The sequence below is a fragment of the Suillus subaureus genome, assembly GCF_016647635.1.
Source record: "Suillus subaureus strain MN1 chromosome Unknown BJ212scaffold_31, whole genome shotgun sequence".
Taxonomy (NCBI): Eukaryota; Fungi; Basidiomycota; class Agaricomycetes; order Boletales; family Suillaceae; genus Suillus; species Suillus subaureus.
Genome location: NW_024538587.1, coordinates 2,445 through 20,269, shown reverse-complemented (window position 1 = coordinate 20,269; position 17,825 = coordinate 2,445). Strand labels below are relative to the sequence as shown.

General features: G+C 48.5%; 8 protein-coding genes and 1 non-coding gene across 9 annotated transcripts; 6 read left to right on the top strand and 3 right to left on the bottom strand.

Annotated features, from left to right (window-relative positions):
- Nucleotides 1-1,387: 1,387 nt before the first annotated feature.
- On the top strand, nt 1,388-2,063 carry BJ212DRAFT_570285 (uncharacterized protein). The gene is made up of 4 exons (XM_041343538.1): nt 1,388-1,410; nt 1,456-1,739; nt 1,802-1,959; nt 2,017-2,063. The coding sequence occupies exons 2-3, from the start codon at nt 1,625-1,627 to the stop codon at nt 1,951-1,953; spliced, it is 267 nt and encodes an 88-aa protein (XP_041189613.1). The 5' UTR covers nt 1,388-1,410; nt 1,456-1,624; the 3' UTR covers nt 1,954-1,959; nt 2,017-2,063.
- Nucleotides 2,064-3,817: 1,754 nt separating this feature from the next.
- BJ212DRAFT_1466097 (ATPase) lies at nt 3,818-5,789 on the bottom strand. The gene is made up of 9 exons (XM_041338971.1): nt 5,619-5,789; nt 5,537-5,559; nt 5,458-5,481; nt 5,310-5,406; nt 5,198-5,251; nt 4,763-5,144; nt 4,557-4,713; nt 4,327-4,506; nt 3,818-4,276 (listed from the first exon to the last, which is right to left on the bottom strand). Exons 1-9 carry the CDS (start codon nt 5,659-5,661, stop codon nt 3,983-3,985), a joined length of 1,254 nt encoding a protein of 417 aa, XP_041189612.1. The 5' UTR covers nt 5,662-5,789; the 3' UTR covers nt 3,818-3,982.
- A 214-nt stretch (nt 5,790-6,003) lies between these two features.
- Nucleotides 6,004-6,085, bottom strand: BJ212DRAFT_t99. The gene has a single exon. It is a non-coding gene; the product is annotated as a tRNA-Phe (tRNA).
- Nucleotides 6,086-6,501: 416 nt separating this feature from the next.
- Nucleotides 6,502-8,065, top strand: BJ212DRAFT_1448548 (FMN-dependent alpha-hydroxy acid dehydrogenase; the record flags this gene model as incomplete). The annotated part of the gene is made up of 6 exons (XM_041338557.1): nt 6,502-6,643; nt 6,698-6,822; nt 6,873-7,084; nt 7,143-7,560; nt 7,613-7,844; nt 7,896-8,065. The coding sequence occupies 6 exons, from the start codon at nt 6,502-6,504 to the stop codon at nt 8,063-8,065; spliced, it is 1,299 nt and encodes a 432-aa protein (XP_041189611.1).
- A 586-nt stretch (nt 8,066-8,651) lies between these two features.
- Nucleotides 8,652-10,819, bottom strand: BJ212DRAFT_1376163 (mannosyltransferase). The gene is made up of 6 exons (XM_041336481.1): nt 10,536-10,819; nt 10,173-10,480; nt 9,930-10,119; nt 9,480-9,803; nt 9,124-9,424; nt 8,652-9,063 (listed from the first exon to the last, which is right to left on the bottom strand). The coding sequence occupies exons 1-6, from the start codon at nt 10,715-10,717 to the stop codon at nt 8,806-8,808; spliced, it is 1,563 nt and encodes a 520-aa protein (XP_041189610.1). The 5' UTR covers nt 10,718-10,819; the 3' UTR covers nt 8,652-8,805.
- A 428-nt stretch (nt 10,820-11,247) lies between these two features.
- Nucleotides 11,248-12,498, top strand: BJ212DRAFT_570105 (uncharacterized protein). The gene is made up of 3 exons (XM_041343537.1): nt 11,248-11,269; nt 11,326-11,640; nt 11,858-12,498. Exons 2-3 carry the CDS (start codon nt 11,514-11,516, stop codon nt 12,337-12,339), a joined length of 609 nt encoding a protein of 202 aa, XP_041189609.1. The 5' UTR covers nt 11,248-11,269; nt 11,326-11,513; the 3' UTR covers nt 12,340-12,498.
- Nucleotides 12,499-13,603: 1,105 nt separating this feature from the next.
- On the top strand, nt 13,604-14,407 carry BJ212DRAFT_1483956 (uncharacterized protein; the record flags this gene model as incomplete). The annotated part of the gene is made up of 1 exon (XM_041340706.1): nt 13,604-14,407. One exon carries the CDS (start codon nt 13,604-13,606, stop codon nt 14,405-14,407), a length of 804 nt encoding a protein of 267 aa, XP_041189608.1.
- A 34-nt stretch (nt 14,408-14,441) lies between these two features.
- BJ212DRAFT_1483955 (uncharacterized protein) lies at nt 14,442-15,185 on the top strand (the record flags this gene model as incomplete). The annotated part of the gene is made up of 1 exon (XM_041340705.1): nt 14,442-15,185. The coding sequence occupies one exon, from the start codon at nt 14,442-14,444 to the stop codon at nt 15,183-15,185; it is 744 nt and encodes a 247-aa protein (XP_041189607.1).
- Nucleotides 15,186-15,616: 431 nt separating this feature from the next.
- Nucleotides 15,617-17,134, top strand: BJ212DRAFT_1525532 (uncharacterized protein; the record flags this gene model as incomplete). Its single annotated transcript, XM_041341729.1, has 6 exons — nt 15,617-15,971; nt 16,030-16,118; nt 16,168-16,277; nt 16,334-16,444; nt 16,565-16,931; nt 16,956-17,134. The coding sequence occupies exons 1-6, from the start codon at nt 15,814-15,816 to the stop codon at nt 17,132-17,134; spliced, it is 1,014 nt and encodes a 337-aa protein (XP_041189606.1). The 5' UTR covers nt 15,617-15,813.
- Nucleotides 17,135-17,825: the final 691 nt, after the last annotated feature.

Sequence of the window (17,825 nt, the reverse complement as noted above, 5' to 3'; positions counted from 1 at the left end):
GTTGCTGCTTTCAACTTTACAGTGTCTATGCCTGTCGATGATGAACCACACCGTCACAGCTACAAATACATACCTGACTCGGACTGATGCCAGGAGGCGTGAAATGCCAAGCAGCAGAATATGACCACCCACGTGAGCAGGAGTAGTCTTCATCCAATCCCATGACTCACCTGCGTGGTAGACTACAATTACATGCAACCTGTCCCATCTCCACATGCCAACGTTGAACATCCACCAATAAATATTAAATTCATCTCATTTTCGTTGAAGGGCGCATCTAGACGGCCGCCGGCGGAAACGGCGGACGGCACGCCTCTCATCAGGGCATTCGCGCACCTGTGCCTCCCACGTATTGTCCCCAACTAGATGTGATTATAAATAGGGCTAGCATGTCTAAAATGGCAGACTTACAGCGCTTCCAAGCCTCCTTGAATATCTCTTGGATAAAGAGTGAACTTGTTGCAAACACCGGCAAACCCCGCGCCTCTGGGACCCGGCCAAACTCTGGGCGCCTAGCTACGACATTCCTGACAATGACATCAATGTTACCTCGTCCCATTCGTCGCCCTCGCCATTAATATTGTAAACAACCACCTCAACATCACCTATTGAATCGCTTGTAGTGTTATTCCCTGCTCGACCCGATCTGACTCGTCAAAATCAAAAGCGTTTCTCTTGAGCACTTCAACTTCCTTCAAGTTAATGCTCTGAACTTCTTCAGTCCCTTTCAACTCGAATTCGAGAGCTGCAAATTCAGCAATGATGTCGTCAGGCGAGATACTCTCTGGATCAGCAAGAAGGTCATCTGCATCGCAAGGCTCGGTCGAGAGTAGAAGTGCCCACGCGAAAACCTGCCATTGCTACTTGGCTACCTGCGTAACAGCAAATTTCCGACATAGGAGCAGCTGCATTTTTACAGTACTTGATAAGATGCTTCGGTAGGTTGTTGTCACCACTCTGATTTTGAGTACCTGATCAAAATTACCGTTGATCAATGAAATCGACATCTTTCCTTCGTACTCGAATCAGCAAGCCTACTGGTACGATGGTGGGTTACATTTATTCCGACTTTCTCCGAAACCTTAGTCACTGGATCAGCTCAAGCCGGGCCTAAAGCTTGGATTTTGCAAAGCCTAAGCCGGCGGCTCAAGCTGTGGCTTCTCCAAGTAGTAAGCGAGTCAAAGTGTATTTGCTTGGCTGATATTGTCATCTGTTTGACGTTAGTACCACTCCTCTCTAATTCTGCTGAGTCCCTATGCCACTGACTACCTGCCAGCACACGCATAGCGTTCGCCAGCACCCGCAACATCACTTCGCAGCATCCAACACCCCAAAGCTGCTGCTTGCGGGCCGCTTGGACTCACAGCCTAGATTTGAAATCTAGTGGGTGACTGAAAATCTGAAAATTGGGTGAGTAAATCATCATCGTAGACCGAATTCGCTAAGTGCATCCAGCACATTATTTGAGGCCTTCATGACGTGCCTTCAAGAGGATGGTGTCACAGAGTGTGACCTGGCATCTGTTTATCCAGCGATTCAGGCACATGCAGATTGGCTGCCCTCATACTCCCTGCGTATAAAACTAACGTAGTTTTCAACTTAGAGGGCTCCATTAGTTTCAGCGATGATATTCACCTCACTCACCACCATGGTCATATCTTTCGCAGCGATGGCTGGCGTAGCTATCGCATCTGACAACCTGGTACTAACACCAATAGGTCTACCCTGCGACACCCCTAGTAAGCACTTTTGCGGGCTATATGCAGACCTTAGACTGCGTACTTACGGCTAGTATCCGCAGATCAAGTGGGGTGCTCGATGGGCATCAAATTTTTCAATAACGACGACGATTTCGCGTATTTGTGCGGACCTAAAAACACAATTGTTGACTACCAGGCATGTTCGTGTAAAAAATGCTGTTACGTGGATTCCATGGGGAGCGCCCAGTGTTGAGCCTGAGTGAGCTTATCTTTTCCCGCTGCCTTTAAAGTCCCGAGTGTTGATTTTTTTTGTCAGTGTTTATTGTCCGCTGGGCCGAGTGTTGATGTGAAATAAGAGAGGCCCATCGAACTCGCCAGCAATATTTGCCAACCCGTTCTAATTTAAATATCCTAGGCTAGTGTTCCCGCATACCCGAATGTCGATCATGTATTCCCCGACCAGTGAGACGACAGCACGAGTCATGCCCCATCGGGCGGTGCAAAGCCATACTGACTGTACACATGTCATGCACCTGCGTGGGGAACGAGCGGTCCCGTCCTGTACATGAAATCAACATCTCTCATTCGCACTTGAATCGGCGAACTTTTTTATTTTATTTTGATTCCAATTACTGTCCTTTGTAGACCGGCGAACTTACTACTACGACGGCGGGATATATTAATTCCGGCCTTCTCCCAACCTCAGTAGGCCAGCCCAAGCCGGGCCTAAATAAGCTTGGACTTCGCAAAGCCTAAGCCACGACTTCTTCCATACAGTATAGTAAGCGCAACGAGTCGAAGTGTCTTTGCCTGACTGGTGTTGTCGTCTGTTCTATGTTCGTGATTCCAAGAGTACTAAAGACTCAAATAATATTGACGTCTGATCCCGACTAGCACACCAATTCTGCTGGGATCATGCGCCACTAACCATGCGCCAGCACACACTTGGCCCCAGTCACCCTCATCTACACAGCGTTCGCCAGCACCCGCAACGTCACCTTTGCATACTTTGCACCCGAAAACTACGGCTTTGGCCGACCTGGGCTCACGGCCTAGGCATGAAATCTAGTGAGTGACTGCAAATATGAATATTGGGTGCATCCGGCAATGTCACAGAGTGTGAGCTGGCGTCTGTCTATCCAGTGATGCAGGTACGTGCAGATAGGCTGTCCTCGTACTCCCTGCGCATAAAAGCCCACGTAGTCCCTGACTCAGAAGGCATCGTCAGATTTCAGTAATGAAATTCACTTCACTCACTACCATGATCATATCTTTCGCAGTGATGGCTGGCGTGGCTATCGCATCTGACAACCTGGTAATAACACCAATGGGTCTACCCTGTGACACTCCTAGTAAGTACTTTTGCGGTCTACGTGCAGACCTTGGACTGTGTGCTTATAGCTAGTATTCGCAGATGAAACGGGGTGCTCAACGGGCATCAAAGGTTGGAACAACGACGACGATTTCCTGTATTTGTGCGGACCCAACTACACAATTGTTGACTACGACCCATGTTCGTGTCAAAATTGCTGTGGGACCGCCGGGTGTTGAGCCTGAGTGAGCCTGTTGTTCCCCGCTGCCTTTGGAGTCCGAGTGTTGATGTACTTGCTTAGTATGATATGTGCAAGACTCTGGGCGTGAAGGAGTGGTGTGATGTAGTAGTCCATCGAAGGCAAGCAGGATGTTGTCGAGCTTTCGATCACAGTAGATGATACCATTCGTGTGGAAATATTCCAAAGCATAAAGACCGATTTTGCGCTTACGACTGCGCCCGAGGTGTACGTTGGAACTCAGGAAGAGGTTACACCGCCAAACCCGGCTGTGTCAGGGGGGACCCATCTCCAAGACTTTGTGAGCATATCTACTAACATGATGCACAAAAGCATACCTGAGACTCGGAGGTCGAGTACTCTTCATACCCCTGGTGCCGGTGGTAAGGGACGCAACAATGGTTCATTGGGATAAGCAGAGAGAGAACCCGAGCACCTGGAGGAGGACAGGTGACTCGGGAGGAACGTGGGACGGCGGTTGATATTGATAATAGCAAGAGTCGACACCCCAAAGCTCCTCACTTTTCCGGAGGCTTAGCCCCTCAGGAGATCACACAGGATACCTACCGTGTTGCAGCATGATGAAGGTAATCCTGCAATACCAATCTGATTGTTTATCTCGTATCAATTGTCAAAGTGGAGATGATCAGTTATGTCTACTCTATATGACAATAATCAGTGCTACTCAAAATCGATGCAGGCGATGAAGCTTGCGGCGTAATGAATGGTGTATCATGAGTCGGCACTAATCTCGTCTTTTAAAGTCGATTGATCGTCGCCGTCAAGTACTGTCGATTCGTCGTCGGTCTGGAATCTTGACTCACTATCACTCTCGTACTCGGAAACCTCCTCGATAACCAGAGCTTCCTTTCTTACAAGATCCTTGTCTATCTGTGGACTCGGTTCTGGGCGAGTGTCGACGAATGCTTGCAATGATATGGCTTCATCCTCTGGATCGGGTGGCTGCAGCGTCGACCCCTCAGCTTCGTAGAAATCGGTGAGGGTGAGTGAACGCATGCTGAAGCCCTGGTATGTCCAGTTGGCCAGGTTCACGAATTATGTCTCAAAAAGCGTACCTCTTTCTCGACCTTCGTCAACGCTTCTTCATCATGTTCCATGGCGCGCATACATTCCCTCACTGGAACCATCGCAGCGTTGCGGCATAATTCACGCAAATCAGAACCAGAGAACCCCGTCGTCTGAGAAGCAAGGATGTGTAAGGAAAGATGGGGATCCAGTTTCGTGTCCTTGAGCATCTAATGAAGTTCAAAGCGAGCAATCTTACATCGGTGATGTAGACACGTACTAGGGACAGAATTTTGAATCTCTGTTCTGCATCTGGAAGAGCCACAGCGAACCGCTTCGGCATGCGACGTAAAATTGCTGGGTCAATATCACCTGGTCTGTTCGTCGCGCCCAGCACTAGTATCCTGTCAGAGCCTGACGTCAAGCCATCCCATGAACTAAGTATCCGAGATCAGTCAAAGATCGACCAGAAAATGCATTACTCACGTCATGAACTCTGCCTTCATCATACCCATGACCTCGTGGTCATCTCCACGTCGTTCCCTTAAGAAGGAGTCGATCTCATCGACAAATATGATCGCAGGTTGGACCTTCCGTGCGAGGCTGAACAGACCTGCGACTAGCTTGTTGGACTCACCGAACCACTTATTTGTGAGTGTTGATGCGGGAACGTTAATGAATGTTGCACCAGATTCTTTGGCCAGCGCACGGGCGAGCATAGTCTTTCCACATCCCGGGGGTCCGTAGAGTAAAACCCCTTTCGGGGCTCCAAGAAGGGGAGAGGCTGAGGTGAAAAGAGCGGGGTGGATTAAAGGATAGATTATGGTTTCACGGAGAGATGATACGATTGGCTCCAGACCCCCGATATCTAAGAAATTTTAGTTGGCATGGGAAATTCATCTGCGATAATGGCGGACTAACCCTGGAATCGAACGGCGATTTCGTCTGGGTGTACAACCTCCTTTGATATCGCTCCTGCAAGAATACCAGAGGTCAGCAGGAAGCGGTGCGTAGCTGAGGAGGTCATGCGCACTCTCATACTCATCCAGCTTGAGGTTCTTTTGTCCGATGAGCTTCTTGATTGCCTCAGCGCTCTTTGTTGTCCGGTTGTCACCCCGCTTGATGTACCACTACAAGGATGTTAACTGTGCTTCCTGGAAATTTCCATGACGGAGACGTACGCGAATAGCACAGTAAACCGCTGCCTAACGCAGATCCTCAGCTCACGGGAGAAAAATGGTTAGCAAAACGGATAATCACCTGCGAAGCTAGGAATAGAGCAACTGCAATCGCATCAGCATAGTAAGCAGCATTTGTGGACGAAAGCAGCGGTAAAACATACCATCCAGGATTATGAAGCGTCTCGTACTCAGGGGAGATGTCATCGAAGAGGAACGGAAGCTTGATTGTGTATTGTGCAGTCAAAAAGCGGGCACTCGTGCCCACAACTTTTCAGGAGAATGTGTGATGACTGGCAGCTGCAGCGTGGTCGGGTAATCACAGATATTCATAGTGTTGTTTGTATGTATTTGGCAAGAGCTTTAGAATTCAATAGGGCCAAACTTCATTTGAGTCGCTTATTGAAAGAAGTTACTACGAGCCCAATGGCTGGCCCTACATATCGTGGCTGGTGGTTAGCGTTAGTTTACGAACTCATCTAAGAGCTACTCAAATCTCGTCTTAAATTCATCGATACCGTACTTGGACCAAAGGAAAATCCAAAAATATGCCAGGACCGTGGATTGAACACGGGACCTCCAGAAAACATCACACTTCAGTCTGTTGCTCTCCCAGCTGAGCTACCCCGGCCACAAAATCAATAAGCCTACTAGGCGACTATATGTCGACGTTACACCCTATCTAGATTCCCTCAGTGCGGTAGCAGGTAGTTGCTACAACTACGTGGACATCCGTTGGCGAAGCCTGCTGAAGGCAGTCAAACATTCTCCGTATCCGATAGTGCCCTACGACAAGCGGAAGAACGGGCATACGCCGGAACTATAATCATGGTTTGACTAGAACATATCTCGTAAGTGGAAATCATGTGGTCCGTCGTGATATCGATAGCTTCTGATACCGGACAGAAACAGAATTGAATACTTCGATCACCGTCACGTTCCTTAGCCACGTCGGCTTTTCGGGTAGATATGACTTGTTGAAGCCACCTTAAATAAGTCACCCTAACCACTGTGGTCTTCCCAGACTCTCTTATCACACACCCCACCATGACAGGCGTCTCTGTGCAATCAGCTCGATGGATGAAATACTTCAGTGATGTCTATGGAAATCCAAAGCCACCTGTTCTGGGCTCTTTCGGAGTGAAAGAGATAGAGGAGAAAGCCCGGGAGGTAATGAAAGACCATCTCCGTGAGTGTTATCATCCGTTCAAGTCGCAACTCCTGATTTGAACGAGGGAGCTAGCGGCATACATGTACACGTTTGGGAGTGCGGGAACGTGTTCGACAGCCGCCGCAAATAGGCATGCGCTCAACCGGTGGAAAATCGTTCCTGCAATGCTCAAGGACTGTACTAACCGAAATGTCGAAGTGAGTATTCATGAGCGCGTGATACCCCTGTCTAATGTATTGCTGCTTAGACAACGATCTTTGGAGAGAAATTCCAAGCGCCTATTTTCGTTGCGCCTGTAGGTGTACAGGGCATCTTGCATGCAGACGGAGAACTCGCAACTGCAAGGGCTGCCGCTGCCTGCGGGATCCCTTACATCATGAGTTCGGCATCATCCCGGTCAATGGAGGATATCGCAAAAGCAAACGGGCCAAATGGTCAACGGTGGTATCAACTCTACTGGTATGTTTAATCTCGTATCACCATTCCACTTATCATAACTTGGCTGCGAACACCTCAGGCCTCGCTCGGACGAGATAACAATATCCCTTCTCAAGCGTGCCAAAGCTGCAGGTTTCTCTGCACTCGTGATCACGCTCGACACCATGCTTTTGGGTTGGCGTCCACACGACCTCGACACTGCCTACATACCCTTCTTGTACGGGGTCGGCATCCAGGTTGGGTTGTCCGACCCCGTGTTCATGAAGCGCTTTGGGTACGAACCTGTGCACGAGACCACCAAGTTCCCTTTCGAGCCAGAGAAGATCAGAGACGCGGCGTTGAACGCAGGTGATGCGAATGCCAAGAAGGCAATGAAACTGGGCAAAGAATGGCTCGGAGAAACCAACTCAGGCTTATTCAGGTCCTGGGAAGATCTACAATTTATCAAGGATCACTGGGACGGACCTATCATTCTGAAGGGAATTCAGCGGGTGTCGGTAAATTCATGTCTTTTAGTTCCGCGATGACTCGTGACAACACTTGCAACAGGATGCGGAGAAAGCTATTAATATGGGCATCCACGGGATCATTGTGTCCAACCACGGTGGACGACAGGTGGACGGTGCCATTGGCTCCTTGGATGCATTAGCCAAGATCATGCGCTCGCCGAAGGTCCTCGATGCGCAGACGAAAGGTAACTTAACGGTCCTCTTCGACTCTGGTATTCGCACAGGCAGTGATGTCATCAAGGCAATGGCAATGGGTGCCCAGGGTGTCCTCAGTACGTGTTATGCTTTCTCTACCGTGGTAGTTTCTCATTCAAGAATTCTAGTCGCTCGTCCATTCATGTACGGTCTTGCCATTGCCGGCCAAGCAGGAGTCGAGCAGATTTTGATGCAAACCGTGGCTGATATGCATCTCACGATGGGTCTCTGCGGGTACAGTGATGTTAATGACATCATTGGGAAGCATATCGAACTTCTCGAACCCGTGGATGATTGAACAGCAGGCTGCATTGCAAATTGGCACATCATTTCATTTCATTTGTCCTGAAAGGCTGTACGATGGACAATGTATTCTGAGAAGTTCCTCAAAACAGAAATGTAGTAAACTCCCCCCGAAAGTTTGTCAAAACGCAAAACTGACCACCTTCTGCCGTGCCTGGATCTTATACACAACAGGTCGTCACCTCTGGTCGTCGCATGCGATTTAGAGTGAAACTGCATTCATTACAAAAGCAAGCGCTTGTACACGACATCGGCACTACAGTCGACCATGCGCAAATGGGTTTGCTCTGACATCCATTGAGAGTGGTTGAATAAGCGAGTCTTAAATGAAACTGCTTGCGATTCACTGTCTAGGCCGAGCGATAATAGGAATTAAATGAAAAAGTCATCCGTGGAATAAAGAGGCTTTCGACGAATCGACGATGGAGATGTGCAGTTAACCTTCAAACCCAATCGATGGAGAGAAACTCTCGGCTCAGTGAGCATGGCTAAATAGTCTGGTGTCTGACCGGGTCGTGGTCTGCGTCTTTTAATATATCTGAACTCAAGTACGGATCTTGCCTGCATTCAGTTGGCAATCTCACCATCATGGCACAGTAATTGTCCAGAATTTTATCATTGAAGATCAGCACTCATGCTTGATGCGTATATTGTCAAGTGGGAGGCTCGAGATGATGAGTAGTGATGATTATTTACCGATAAGTTTGCGGATTCATGAAGAGCGTAAACTATAAGCTATTGTACCCACCCTTTCCAAGCAGCTTCCCAACCCTCCACGAAGCGCTCCTCGGCGAATGCACTTATAGCCCACGTACGTGCACGCACCCTCATCGCTTGCTCCTCCGACTCATCCATGCTCAATACTGTGTGCATGGCGTTCGCGAAGCTCTGCGGATCGAGTGCATGGAATCCCGTTGCTTCACCGTCCAGAGGCACGACAATATCATGAAGTGGACCACCGGAAGCGTGCGTCACAGGAATCACACCTGCAGCCTAGTTTTGTCAGAGGTAAGTTGGTACAGAACAAAATAAGGTGAAACAAGGAATCTGCACCATGAATTCAACAACGTTTATTCCAAAATGTTCGTCCACCATTGTGCTCAGCCCGATGCTAGCCATTGCGAGCCAGCCGAGCATCTCGGGGTAGCTTGCGTTGACGATGAACTGGACGTGAGGGGTAATCTTGAGTTCTTCTGCGAGATCTCTAAGGGACTGCACACGCGCGTGGTCGTCCGCGTTACGTGCACCACCCAGTAGGAAAAGTTTCACAGAAGAGGAACCAGAAGTATATGTTGGGTGGTCGGCCAACAGCTGCGCAAAGGCGCGAAGTTGAGCAGGGTGATCTTTCTCTGGCCTTTATAAGCAATACTTGAGCTCCAGCAACGAATGAAAAGTGGAATGGAAATTACCTGAATTGTGCGATACTCAGTATAATTCTTTCCCTCTTGGCCAATGGGAATTGTGACATCTCGCGGGTATCGCATGGTGGGTAGACAATTTTGGCTTCTCGTTTCTTGCTTGCTGACTCGGTATGGTGTTTTTTTGACCTCTTGAACATGGTCGCAAAGAGACGAAGAGCAAAAAGGGGGTTAAAAAAGTGCATGGCATTTATGATGGGATCAGAGTGCGAGAGTATTGCATCGACATGATTCTTTGTCCAGCTGGAGTTGGCCATAATGAAGGAAGGGCGGGAGAGTGCCAGGGAGTAGTGATACATTAGGAAACGGTAATACCTATGGGAGAAAGTCTTATGATAAGTGTCATGACAATACCAGAGTCACAAACAGAATCGCAGTAGGGGACAAAGTTCTGGAAACAGCAAGAACACAAAATATGGAACGTGGATCACTTGTACTCACCACATCTTCCCGCGGCTCAATACCAACGAGCCTGCGACATCTCCACGGTTGGTATGACCCACCTTTCTGGCCTTGACGCGGGCCAGCATGTCCGTACTGATTGTCGGATAATGTACATATGCACCCATAGGTATGGAGCCCTTAGTAATCCATGCAACTACATGGAATGTAAAAGCGTAACCCATGCTGTCTAGGCGGTATGAGCATCGATAGCCCTACAACATCCAAAACAGGTAGGCCTACCAATGTATAAGTCTGGGATGACTTGAGCTAAAGCTTCCCAAGCGAGAATCATGGACCCAAGGCTCTGGCCAAGAAGTGTAAAACGTGGCCAAGCAGCATCCTCCACTAAGCGTCTCTTCTTTAGGAAGACGAAATGCAAAGTTTTGGGGTCAAGGAAGATATCAAAGCGTGCTTCGACTTGAGCTATTATTTGTTCTTTGGTCACGTCGACGTCTCCAGTATATACCAATGAAATGCAATTAGGATGTGTACGTTGGGTGGCTGCTATAGCGGTCCAGAGGACACGTTCACCTCCCCCACCTGCATTGCTATAAGAATCTCATGAGTCAAAGCATCACCCAGTCCTTGGTGGAAAAAACCTACCAGTAGGGATGGAAGAAACCGATAAATTGGGGGTTTGATATGGTGGGGATGCCGAGGTTCTTGATAATGGCATGGCGAGCCCGTGCTGAGTGTCTGGCAAGTTTATTTGTGTAAGCGGTAAACACGATGATACCAAAGAGGCCTGTTAGAAGAAGGCACAGCAGAGCAGTAGTGGAAACCATGTGCAAGTACTGTATGGTCTGCTCTGAGGCTCACCTTGCCGAGATGGCAAGAAACGCGCCCCGCACTGGTCCCGCAGCACTACATGATTATAAACACAGCCACCTCGCACTACTCTATCACACATGTCCCGTTTGGTTCCGCGGCACGAACCGCGGCAAGGATCCAATAGCAAACTCGAACCAACTCATTAATTCGCACTCGTCTACCAGAAATATTGCGGGGCAGTGCGGGGCCCGTCGGACAGATAGCTATACTCCCCGGGGTAGAACATTTTCATTATTCTGGAATATTGGCGCATGTGCAGCATGTCCAAACTGAACCAAACCACCTCGTAAACAGGAACCGCCACCCGAGATGGAGTTCTACCTCAGTTGACCAGTGGTCGCACAGCAACCTGAGGGTGCGCTATGGAGTTTCTTCTTGACTTATTATTATAGGTTCGCTGCTGTATGCCTCACGAATCGCATGGTAATGTCCTCTACATTTCCTGCGCGAAATTCGCTGTTAACCGACAGCAGTGCACTGGTAGTAAGTTACACGGAAATACTCGGGTGAGTGACTTTCGCCTTCGAGTAAGAGTCAATCAGGTTCTCATGAAAAGTCTAAGGTTCTTGGTTTTGGGTAGCATAAAGACCGGTTCTTGCGGTCACTTTTCCCCAATCAAGAAGCTTGATTCATCAACAGACGCCTTGTACCACCGCGCCTACTTATATAAACTGTGCCAAATTCTTAGATTTTGCCACTCTCTGTCTTCCACGTCCTGCGTCCTTCCCGTGTATCTAGTACACATCATCCATGGCTCCTTTCGATGCCGAACCTATTAAGTCACTCCCAGCACTGGGTGCTGGGAATATTGTCGCCCGCAGTTACCAGTCCGGGTCCATGGACCGTCATACCATGATTGATGTCATCGTCATGATCGGTCAGTTTGCGTTCCTCCAATCATTTAGCAATGAATAGGGTCAATTTCAAAGCCTTTATGTCCATTGTTATGGTTTCCTCCTTTGACTGTGACATTTGTACGACATGATACTGACAACACGTTTCAACACCAGTGATATTCATTGCACTCCTCCTATCACTTTCTGCCTTGGCATGCTTCCGACCTACATCGCTGAGCTCACTCCGTGCGATTCCAGTCCTTGGCACTTCCGTGCCTGTCACCAACACAGCCACGCCTGCGCGTTCAACTGCGACCCCTGGGCGTAGCATTCGCTACTCCAGGCAGATATTGGTGTCGTTATTATTGCACAACTGGTGGATACGTGCATTCCACAATGGCATTCCTCGGCCTGTCACAAATACTGCGCACCATGAACAAACTCTATTTCATGTTGCCCAACTATCTGCCCACACCTCATCAGCAGGTATGGGCAATACTCGCTCACCGAGCTTCACCACTTTTGCACCCATTTCTATATCAGCGGCATCCAGCATCGTCGACACTTTTGTTAATAGCGAAGCCGTAGAGCTTCATATGCTTGGTAGCAGTAAAACCCCGAGCACATCCTCATTAGCGGTAGCCGACGATGCGGATACCCAAATTGTTGTGCTATCTCCTACAGAGCCCATCGCCCGTGCAGATGTGGGCACAGCGCCTGAGGCACCTGATCCATCCTGAATGCTCTACTTTTGATTGCTGCACGGGAGAGGTTAACATCGCAGAAGCCAACGAGGTAGCAAGGGTTGTTAGGTTTTGTAATGAGTGGATCCGAATCTTGGGTTCCACACGCAAGTGGCAATGGGACCGGGCGCGGGGACGGTACATAGGAACCTGTGTCCGTTATTCTGGAATTTGGGATCCACAGTTGTATACTTGTACAATATATCCACCTTGCGCACGTTGATGTTTTCGAGTAGAACATGCCAAACACCGCCCTGTAACCCAGTGTGCTATGTCAGAGCGTCACAACACTGCCTCATTGTGTACACTAGCGAATGGAAGGTTCTCCGAACCCGTACAGCACACCACAGGACGGGAGTTACAAATCCACACGCTGCTTGACGTTAATTGCTCATGATCATATGATATCGCCAGTGGTGCGGCCGAAGTTCCCGCCGGGGTTACTCTCGAGTGTGAGTCTGGAGAAGCATTGCATGCCTTGAGAAGATTGAGTACCGAACGTTTATGTCCAGTATATTGGACGTACGAATGGGCTGACTGATATTTGAACGTCCCTACAGCTAGGACTGCGGAGTTGCCAAGCACCACTAGTGCCCCGTAAAGCACTGGTATTAACAAAGCACGAACGTTCGTGCATCAATATCGGTGTTGCAAGAAAACGGAAACTCCGGGCACTCGAGCTTGTAAACGATGGGGAAGGGTCATCAGAAGACGAATATTGGAGCGAACTTCTGAAGGTACTTACAGGCACCAGCCGGGCCAATTACAGAGCTGTCGGAGTAAGGTATGAGAACAATGATATATTAGCTCGATGTCGATTGGCCACTTAAAATTTGTTCCACTGAGGCTGTAATTTAGAGAGCGCTGGACAGGTGGTACGCTGGCTTGACGCTGACCGAGGCGGTTGAGGGTTTGCAACGAGTCACTCAGGTATGTACGAGGCGAACACTGGCAGTTGAAGTTAACGAAGGATTTCTAGGCAAATTTCGTAATGATTTTTTGAAGCAACAATCAACCGGAAATTTTCGCGAACCGAGAGTTCGTTCTAACTCCTCAGAGGCCTATGGCCCTATTCGCTAGACTGTCTTTCCTCGCCTATAAAGGTCTGGCTGGGGGGCTCTGGGGGGTTTGAACGAAAGTTCCTAACCTCAGGGTAGTCCCATTGTTGCCTAGCAGTGGTGAACCTCCAGGTGGGCGAGTCTCTTATTCTGAATGTATTAACCATAACTATGCTTACCTGGGTTCTTCTCCAACAGCCGTGATGGCTAGCTCTTATGTCGTTCCACTTTCGGATGACATCCTCCTTATGATCTTCAAGCTGGTGCGCGAAGAAGACCAAGTTGTCTTCGACAACTATCTCCAGGAAGAAAATGCTTTCATAGGCAGACATTGGGACGATTGGGGAGAAGAATTTGATTGTGACTATGAGCAGTGGCAATTCGAATTAGCAGATCACCTTAGCGCTGGCAATATCGATGACTCCCCACCCCGATCGACGCTTTTGAAAGCCATGGGTGTGTGCAAGCATTGGTACTCGCTCTTATACCAGACTCCATCGATGTGGATCGTACTAGAAATCTCCTTCCGCGAAGGTGCTGCAGCTCTCGAACACGCGCGGACATTTCTCCAGCGTAGCGGGTCAAATCCCATCCAAATCACACTTCTTTGGGACCACCCCACTTGGATTGTGCCAGTCCCGAAGGATGACATCGCGAGTGGTGGAGGAGGATTACCACCCCCATCACGTGAAGAAATCATGGCCGGTGTTTATCTTGGCTTGGTCATTCAGGAGCTGTATGCCCATGTGCATCGTTGGCGCGAGTTTACGCTCAGGACGACCTCCATTACCCACACATATCAAGCGCTTTCGTTGATGTCACGCCCGTCCATCCATCCTGCCCACAGCCTAGAAAAACTGCATCTTCAGTTCATACACAACCCACGTCATGCGGCTCACCATGTCAACGAACCATCACTTTTCCCTGGTTCAGCGCCTCCTATCCGCGATCTTCTTCTTTTTGGCAGTAAGTTGGACTTGGCCATCATCGTCCATGCTGTCATCTAATCTCGTGGACCTGCGGATTCGTTATGATGGCTCCATGAATGAGGACGGCGGAAATTCACGCACGGGTCCTGAGGCAAAGATGTTGTGGCAGTTCCTTGGCGGACTCGTCAATCTCCAGACTCTGGCGCTCGAGGTGGACCTTGAATCCTTTGATGCAGACACCATCGAGTTGCCTCGTTTACATAGCCTGACTATCAAGTCAGGCTCAATGACATCCTGGGCTGTGGAATTTCTCGGCAACACCCAAATGCCTGATCTCCGAATCTTAACCTTATGTGCAACTACGGAGGATTCTGACAGTGTCGAAGGTCTCCTTGACGGCGTATTGCTCGATCTTACCGGTTCTGAGGCTCCTCTGGAGCTGGATGAACTCCATCTCTTTAATTTCGTAGATCCAGATACTGAGCTTCTTCATCGCCTGTACGCCCAGATGCCCACGCTTAAAACTTTGACATTGGGACCAGGGGCGAATGCCAACAATCTCGCCCTTGCAATGGGACTGCTTCCCACACCCAACGAACTTGGATTACCGCATCCCCCTCTCCCTGGACTTCAGACACTGGTCGTGTTTGACATTCCAAAACAACTCGTACGGCGCATCGTACGAGAACGACAGTCCCTCGCTGGTCCGTTGGTGGAGCTTTACTGTCGTTACCGTGGAGGCCATGAGGATGGGGGCGTCCCAGATGATTGGCAACACCAAGTCGGGAAATACCATCATATTGATCGCTTGAAGTCTGCTCGTTACACTGACGTGGTTGCCAGGCGGTGGTCATAATCAGTCTAGTACCTTGTTCACTTACCACGTACTTAAGGGATCGAAAAAGCTTGTGCACATTAGCCCCACTCAATTTGCAGTCAAACTCATCTTGCATGTCGACATGCTCATTTGGAGGTCATTACAGCTGTGTGCGAAACTAATGGCAGTGGCAAAATTTTTGCACCCGCGGTGACGAAAAAGGAAATACATAGAACGACGTGTCCTGGATGCTGGGGAAAGCTCTTGTGACTTGTACAAGTTTTCAGACACTAATGGTACTCAGAATAAAATCTTGAACATCGGCTAAAGTCTCTTGAAGGTCGGCTACTCTAATGTCAAAGCACAGCATGCGGTATACCGCAATTCAAGGTCAGTCCGGCATCGTGCTTCGGAGTTCGAAAACACATGCCTGCTGCTCGTCAACGTGCTTGCCGGTCTGCATGACTTCGAGCTAACACTTGTCTGCTCTCGAGGGGAATGGACCCCCCTCCATCCACCTTGAATATTTATTCCACCCCTCCCAGTGATACTGGACCCAGGGTAATGGTTCAGTGGGAAGGAAGATGCTCTCTCTGATATTCTTATTGACCATCTCACATCTAACTCTGCTGATCATTGGATTCTCTTCTATTCTGATGGCAAAAAAATGCCTATTACTGATGGTGAAAAGGCCTTGGGCAAGGACAAGAGTGACATCTATGCTGTCATCACCAAACTGATATTTGCAGATCACACCAAATATGGCCCTGCATACCATCAGAATCTGAAGAAATTTTGCAATTCAGTCACAAACCACATCATGAGGTACATAGTCTCCTATTAATACTTATGTATGCTGATAAAACTCCTAAAAATCTTGCAGTCTCAAAAGCAAGTATAAAAAGCTCAAGGCCAGATTTGGTGCCACTGGCACTGGTGTACTGCCTGGTAGTGGGCATGCAAATTTATTCAGTGAGTCATCTGTTGCTGATTTTTATTGCCATCTGATTGTACTTTTTAGCCAAAGTCTGTTCTGAATGGAAGTGGTTTGTGGACCTTGATGGAATCTGGCACTCGAACCCTGCATTTGCAGTAATGTCGCACTCATCAGGCCAGGTGTTGATCATGCTGGTCAGATGTACTCACTTGTTCAGCCATCATGTAGTATGACTGCCACTTGTGTTCAGCCTCAGGCTTCCAGCATCACAAACACTCAGTCTACCTATGGCAATCCCCCCATCCAAGTTAATCTGCAATTCCAGTCTGCTCCTGCCCTCCCCCATCATAATAATCCCCCTGTTATTCCCACTGCTCCTGCCCATCATAATGATCCTCCAATTGACCTGTGTCTTCTCTGACATTCATCCACATTTGCTGATGATACTCCTGACCCTACTCTTCCTGGTCACCCTCCTCAGGTCCACCTGTGTGGACTCCCTCACACTGATGACAATTTTCCAATGGACCAAGCTGATACTTCACCCCCACTGGACCACCTGCAGGACAATGAGGGAATGCAGGAAGATGAGGGAATGCAGGATGATGAAGGAATGCAGGATGATGATGAGGGAATGTGGGATGACATAGAGGTCCTCGATACCCCTCCAAAAGTTGTAAGAAAAAAACAGTGGATTTTTGTATCGCCCTCACCCTCTCCCCCTCCTGACCCAGAACCCTTCTATATGCCTGTAAAGGTACCTACTGCCACCTACAACAATCATTCAGCATTTGCCCACCAGGCTGGCAGCTACAGGGGGCAACACAAACCTCCATTGATGTCACACAGTATGTCAACCCCTTCATCCACAGCTCACAACACAGTTTCGTCATTGTCAACCCCACAGATGTTGTTATTGGCGCAACCAAATGGCAGGATGAAGAAAAAGAAAGCAAAATTGGATGTACAGGATCAAGTAGATAATCTGGCAGGGGAAATTGGTAGCATCCAGTCCAATGTCATGTCCATCTGCGACTCAAAGCATCAATGATTTCTTGCCAAGCTGGAAGCGAAGAGCGAAAACAACTGGGACACTAAAAAATATAACTGGCTTCATGATATGTGTGCACACAAGGCATCTCAGGCCATTCTGAGCCATCAGTGAGAGCAGGAGAATAGGGCTGCTGAAACTCACCTTTGTGAAGTTGACATTCAAGTGCATGAGGCACATTCAACAGTTCTCAACAAGGAGGCAGAGAATCTGCATTTGCGGATTCAGTATCATCAACTGATGCAGGGTGGTGGCAGTGGAAGTACCTGAGTCCCATGTTGCTGTCATTGTCATTGTGTTGTCATTGTGTTGTCGTGTTGTGGTTGTCATCATGTTGTGGTTGTTGTTGTTGTTGTTGTTGTTGTTGTTGTTGTTGTTGTTGTTGTTGTTGTTGTTGTTGTTGTTGTTGTTGTTGTTGTTGTTGTTGTTGTTGTTGTTGTTGTTGTTGTTGTTGTTGTTGTTGTTGTTGTTGTTGTTGTTGTTGTTGTTGTCATCATCATCATTGTCATTGTCATTGTCATTGTCATTGTCATCATCATCTCTTCATTGTCTCATTATTTCATTGATGTGCACATTGCTTTCTGTTGCTGTCCTGTTGTGATTTTGATACTTATTTGTCTTCATCATACATATGTTTGCATACATCTTACTTGTACAAGTATACTACTGGTAGTAGTCATCTTCTTGGTCA

Coding starts and splice junctions, on each gene's coding strand:
- BJ212DRAFT_570105 (XM_041343537.1), top strand. CDS start 11,514: ATGGCTCCTTTCGATGCCGAACCTATTAAGTCACTCCCAGCACTGGGT. Junction 11,641..11,857: donor TGATGTCATCGTCATGATCG/GTCAGTTTGCGT, acceptor GTGCGATTCCAG/TCCTTGGCACTTCCGTGCCT.
- BJ212DRAFT_1376163 (XM_041336481.1), bottom strand. CDS start 10,717: ATGGTTTCCACTACTGCTCTGCTGTGCCTTCTTCTAACAGGCCTCTTT. Junction 10,481..10,535: donor GGTTTCTTCCATCCCTACTG/GTAGGTTTTTTC, acceptor AGATTCTTATAG/CAATGCAGGTGGGGGAGGTG. Junction 10,120..10,172: donor CATCCCAGACTTATACATTG/GTAGGCCTACCT, acceptor CATACCGCCTAG/ACAGCATGGGTTACGCTTTT.
- BJ212DRAFT_1466097 (XM_041338971.1), bottom strand. CDS start 5,661: ATGACATCTCCCCTGAGTACGAGACGCTTCATAATCCTGGATG. Junction 5,560..5,618: donor ACGCTTCATAATCCTGGATG/GTATGTTTTACC, acceptor ATGCGATTGCAG/TTGCTCTATTCCTAGCTTCG. Junction 4,507..4,556: donor GATTCAAAATTCTGTCCCTA/GTACGTGTCTAC, acceptor GAACTTCATTAG/ATGCTCAAGGACACGAAACT.
- BJ212DRAFT_570285 (XM_041343538.1), top strand. CDS start 1,625: ATGATATTCACCTCACTCACCACCATGGTCATATCTTTCGCAGCGATG. Junction 1,740..1,801: donor TCTACCCTGCGACACCCCTA/GTAAGCACTTTT, acceptor TAGTATCCGCAG/ATCAAGTGGGGTGCTCGATG.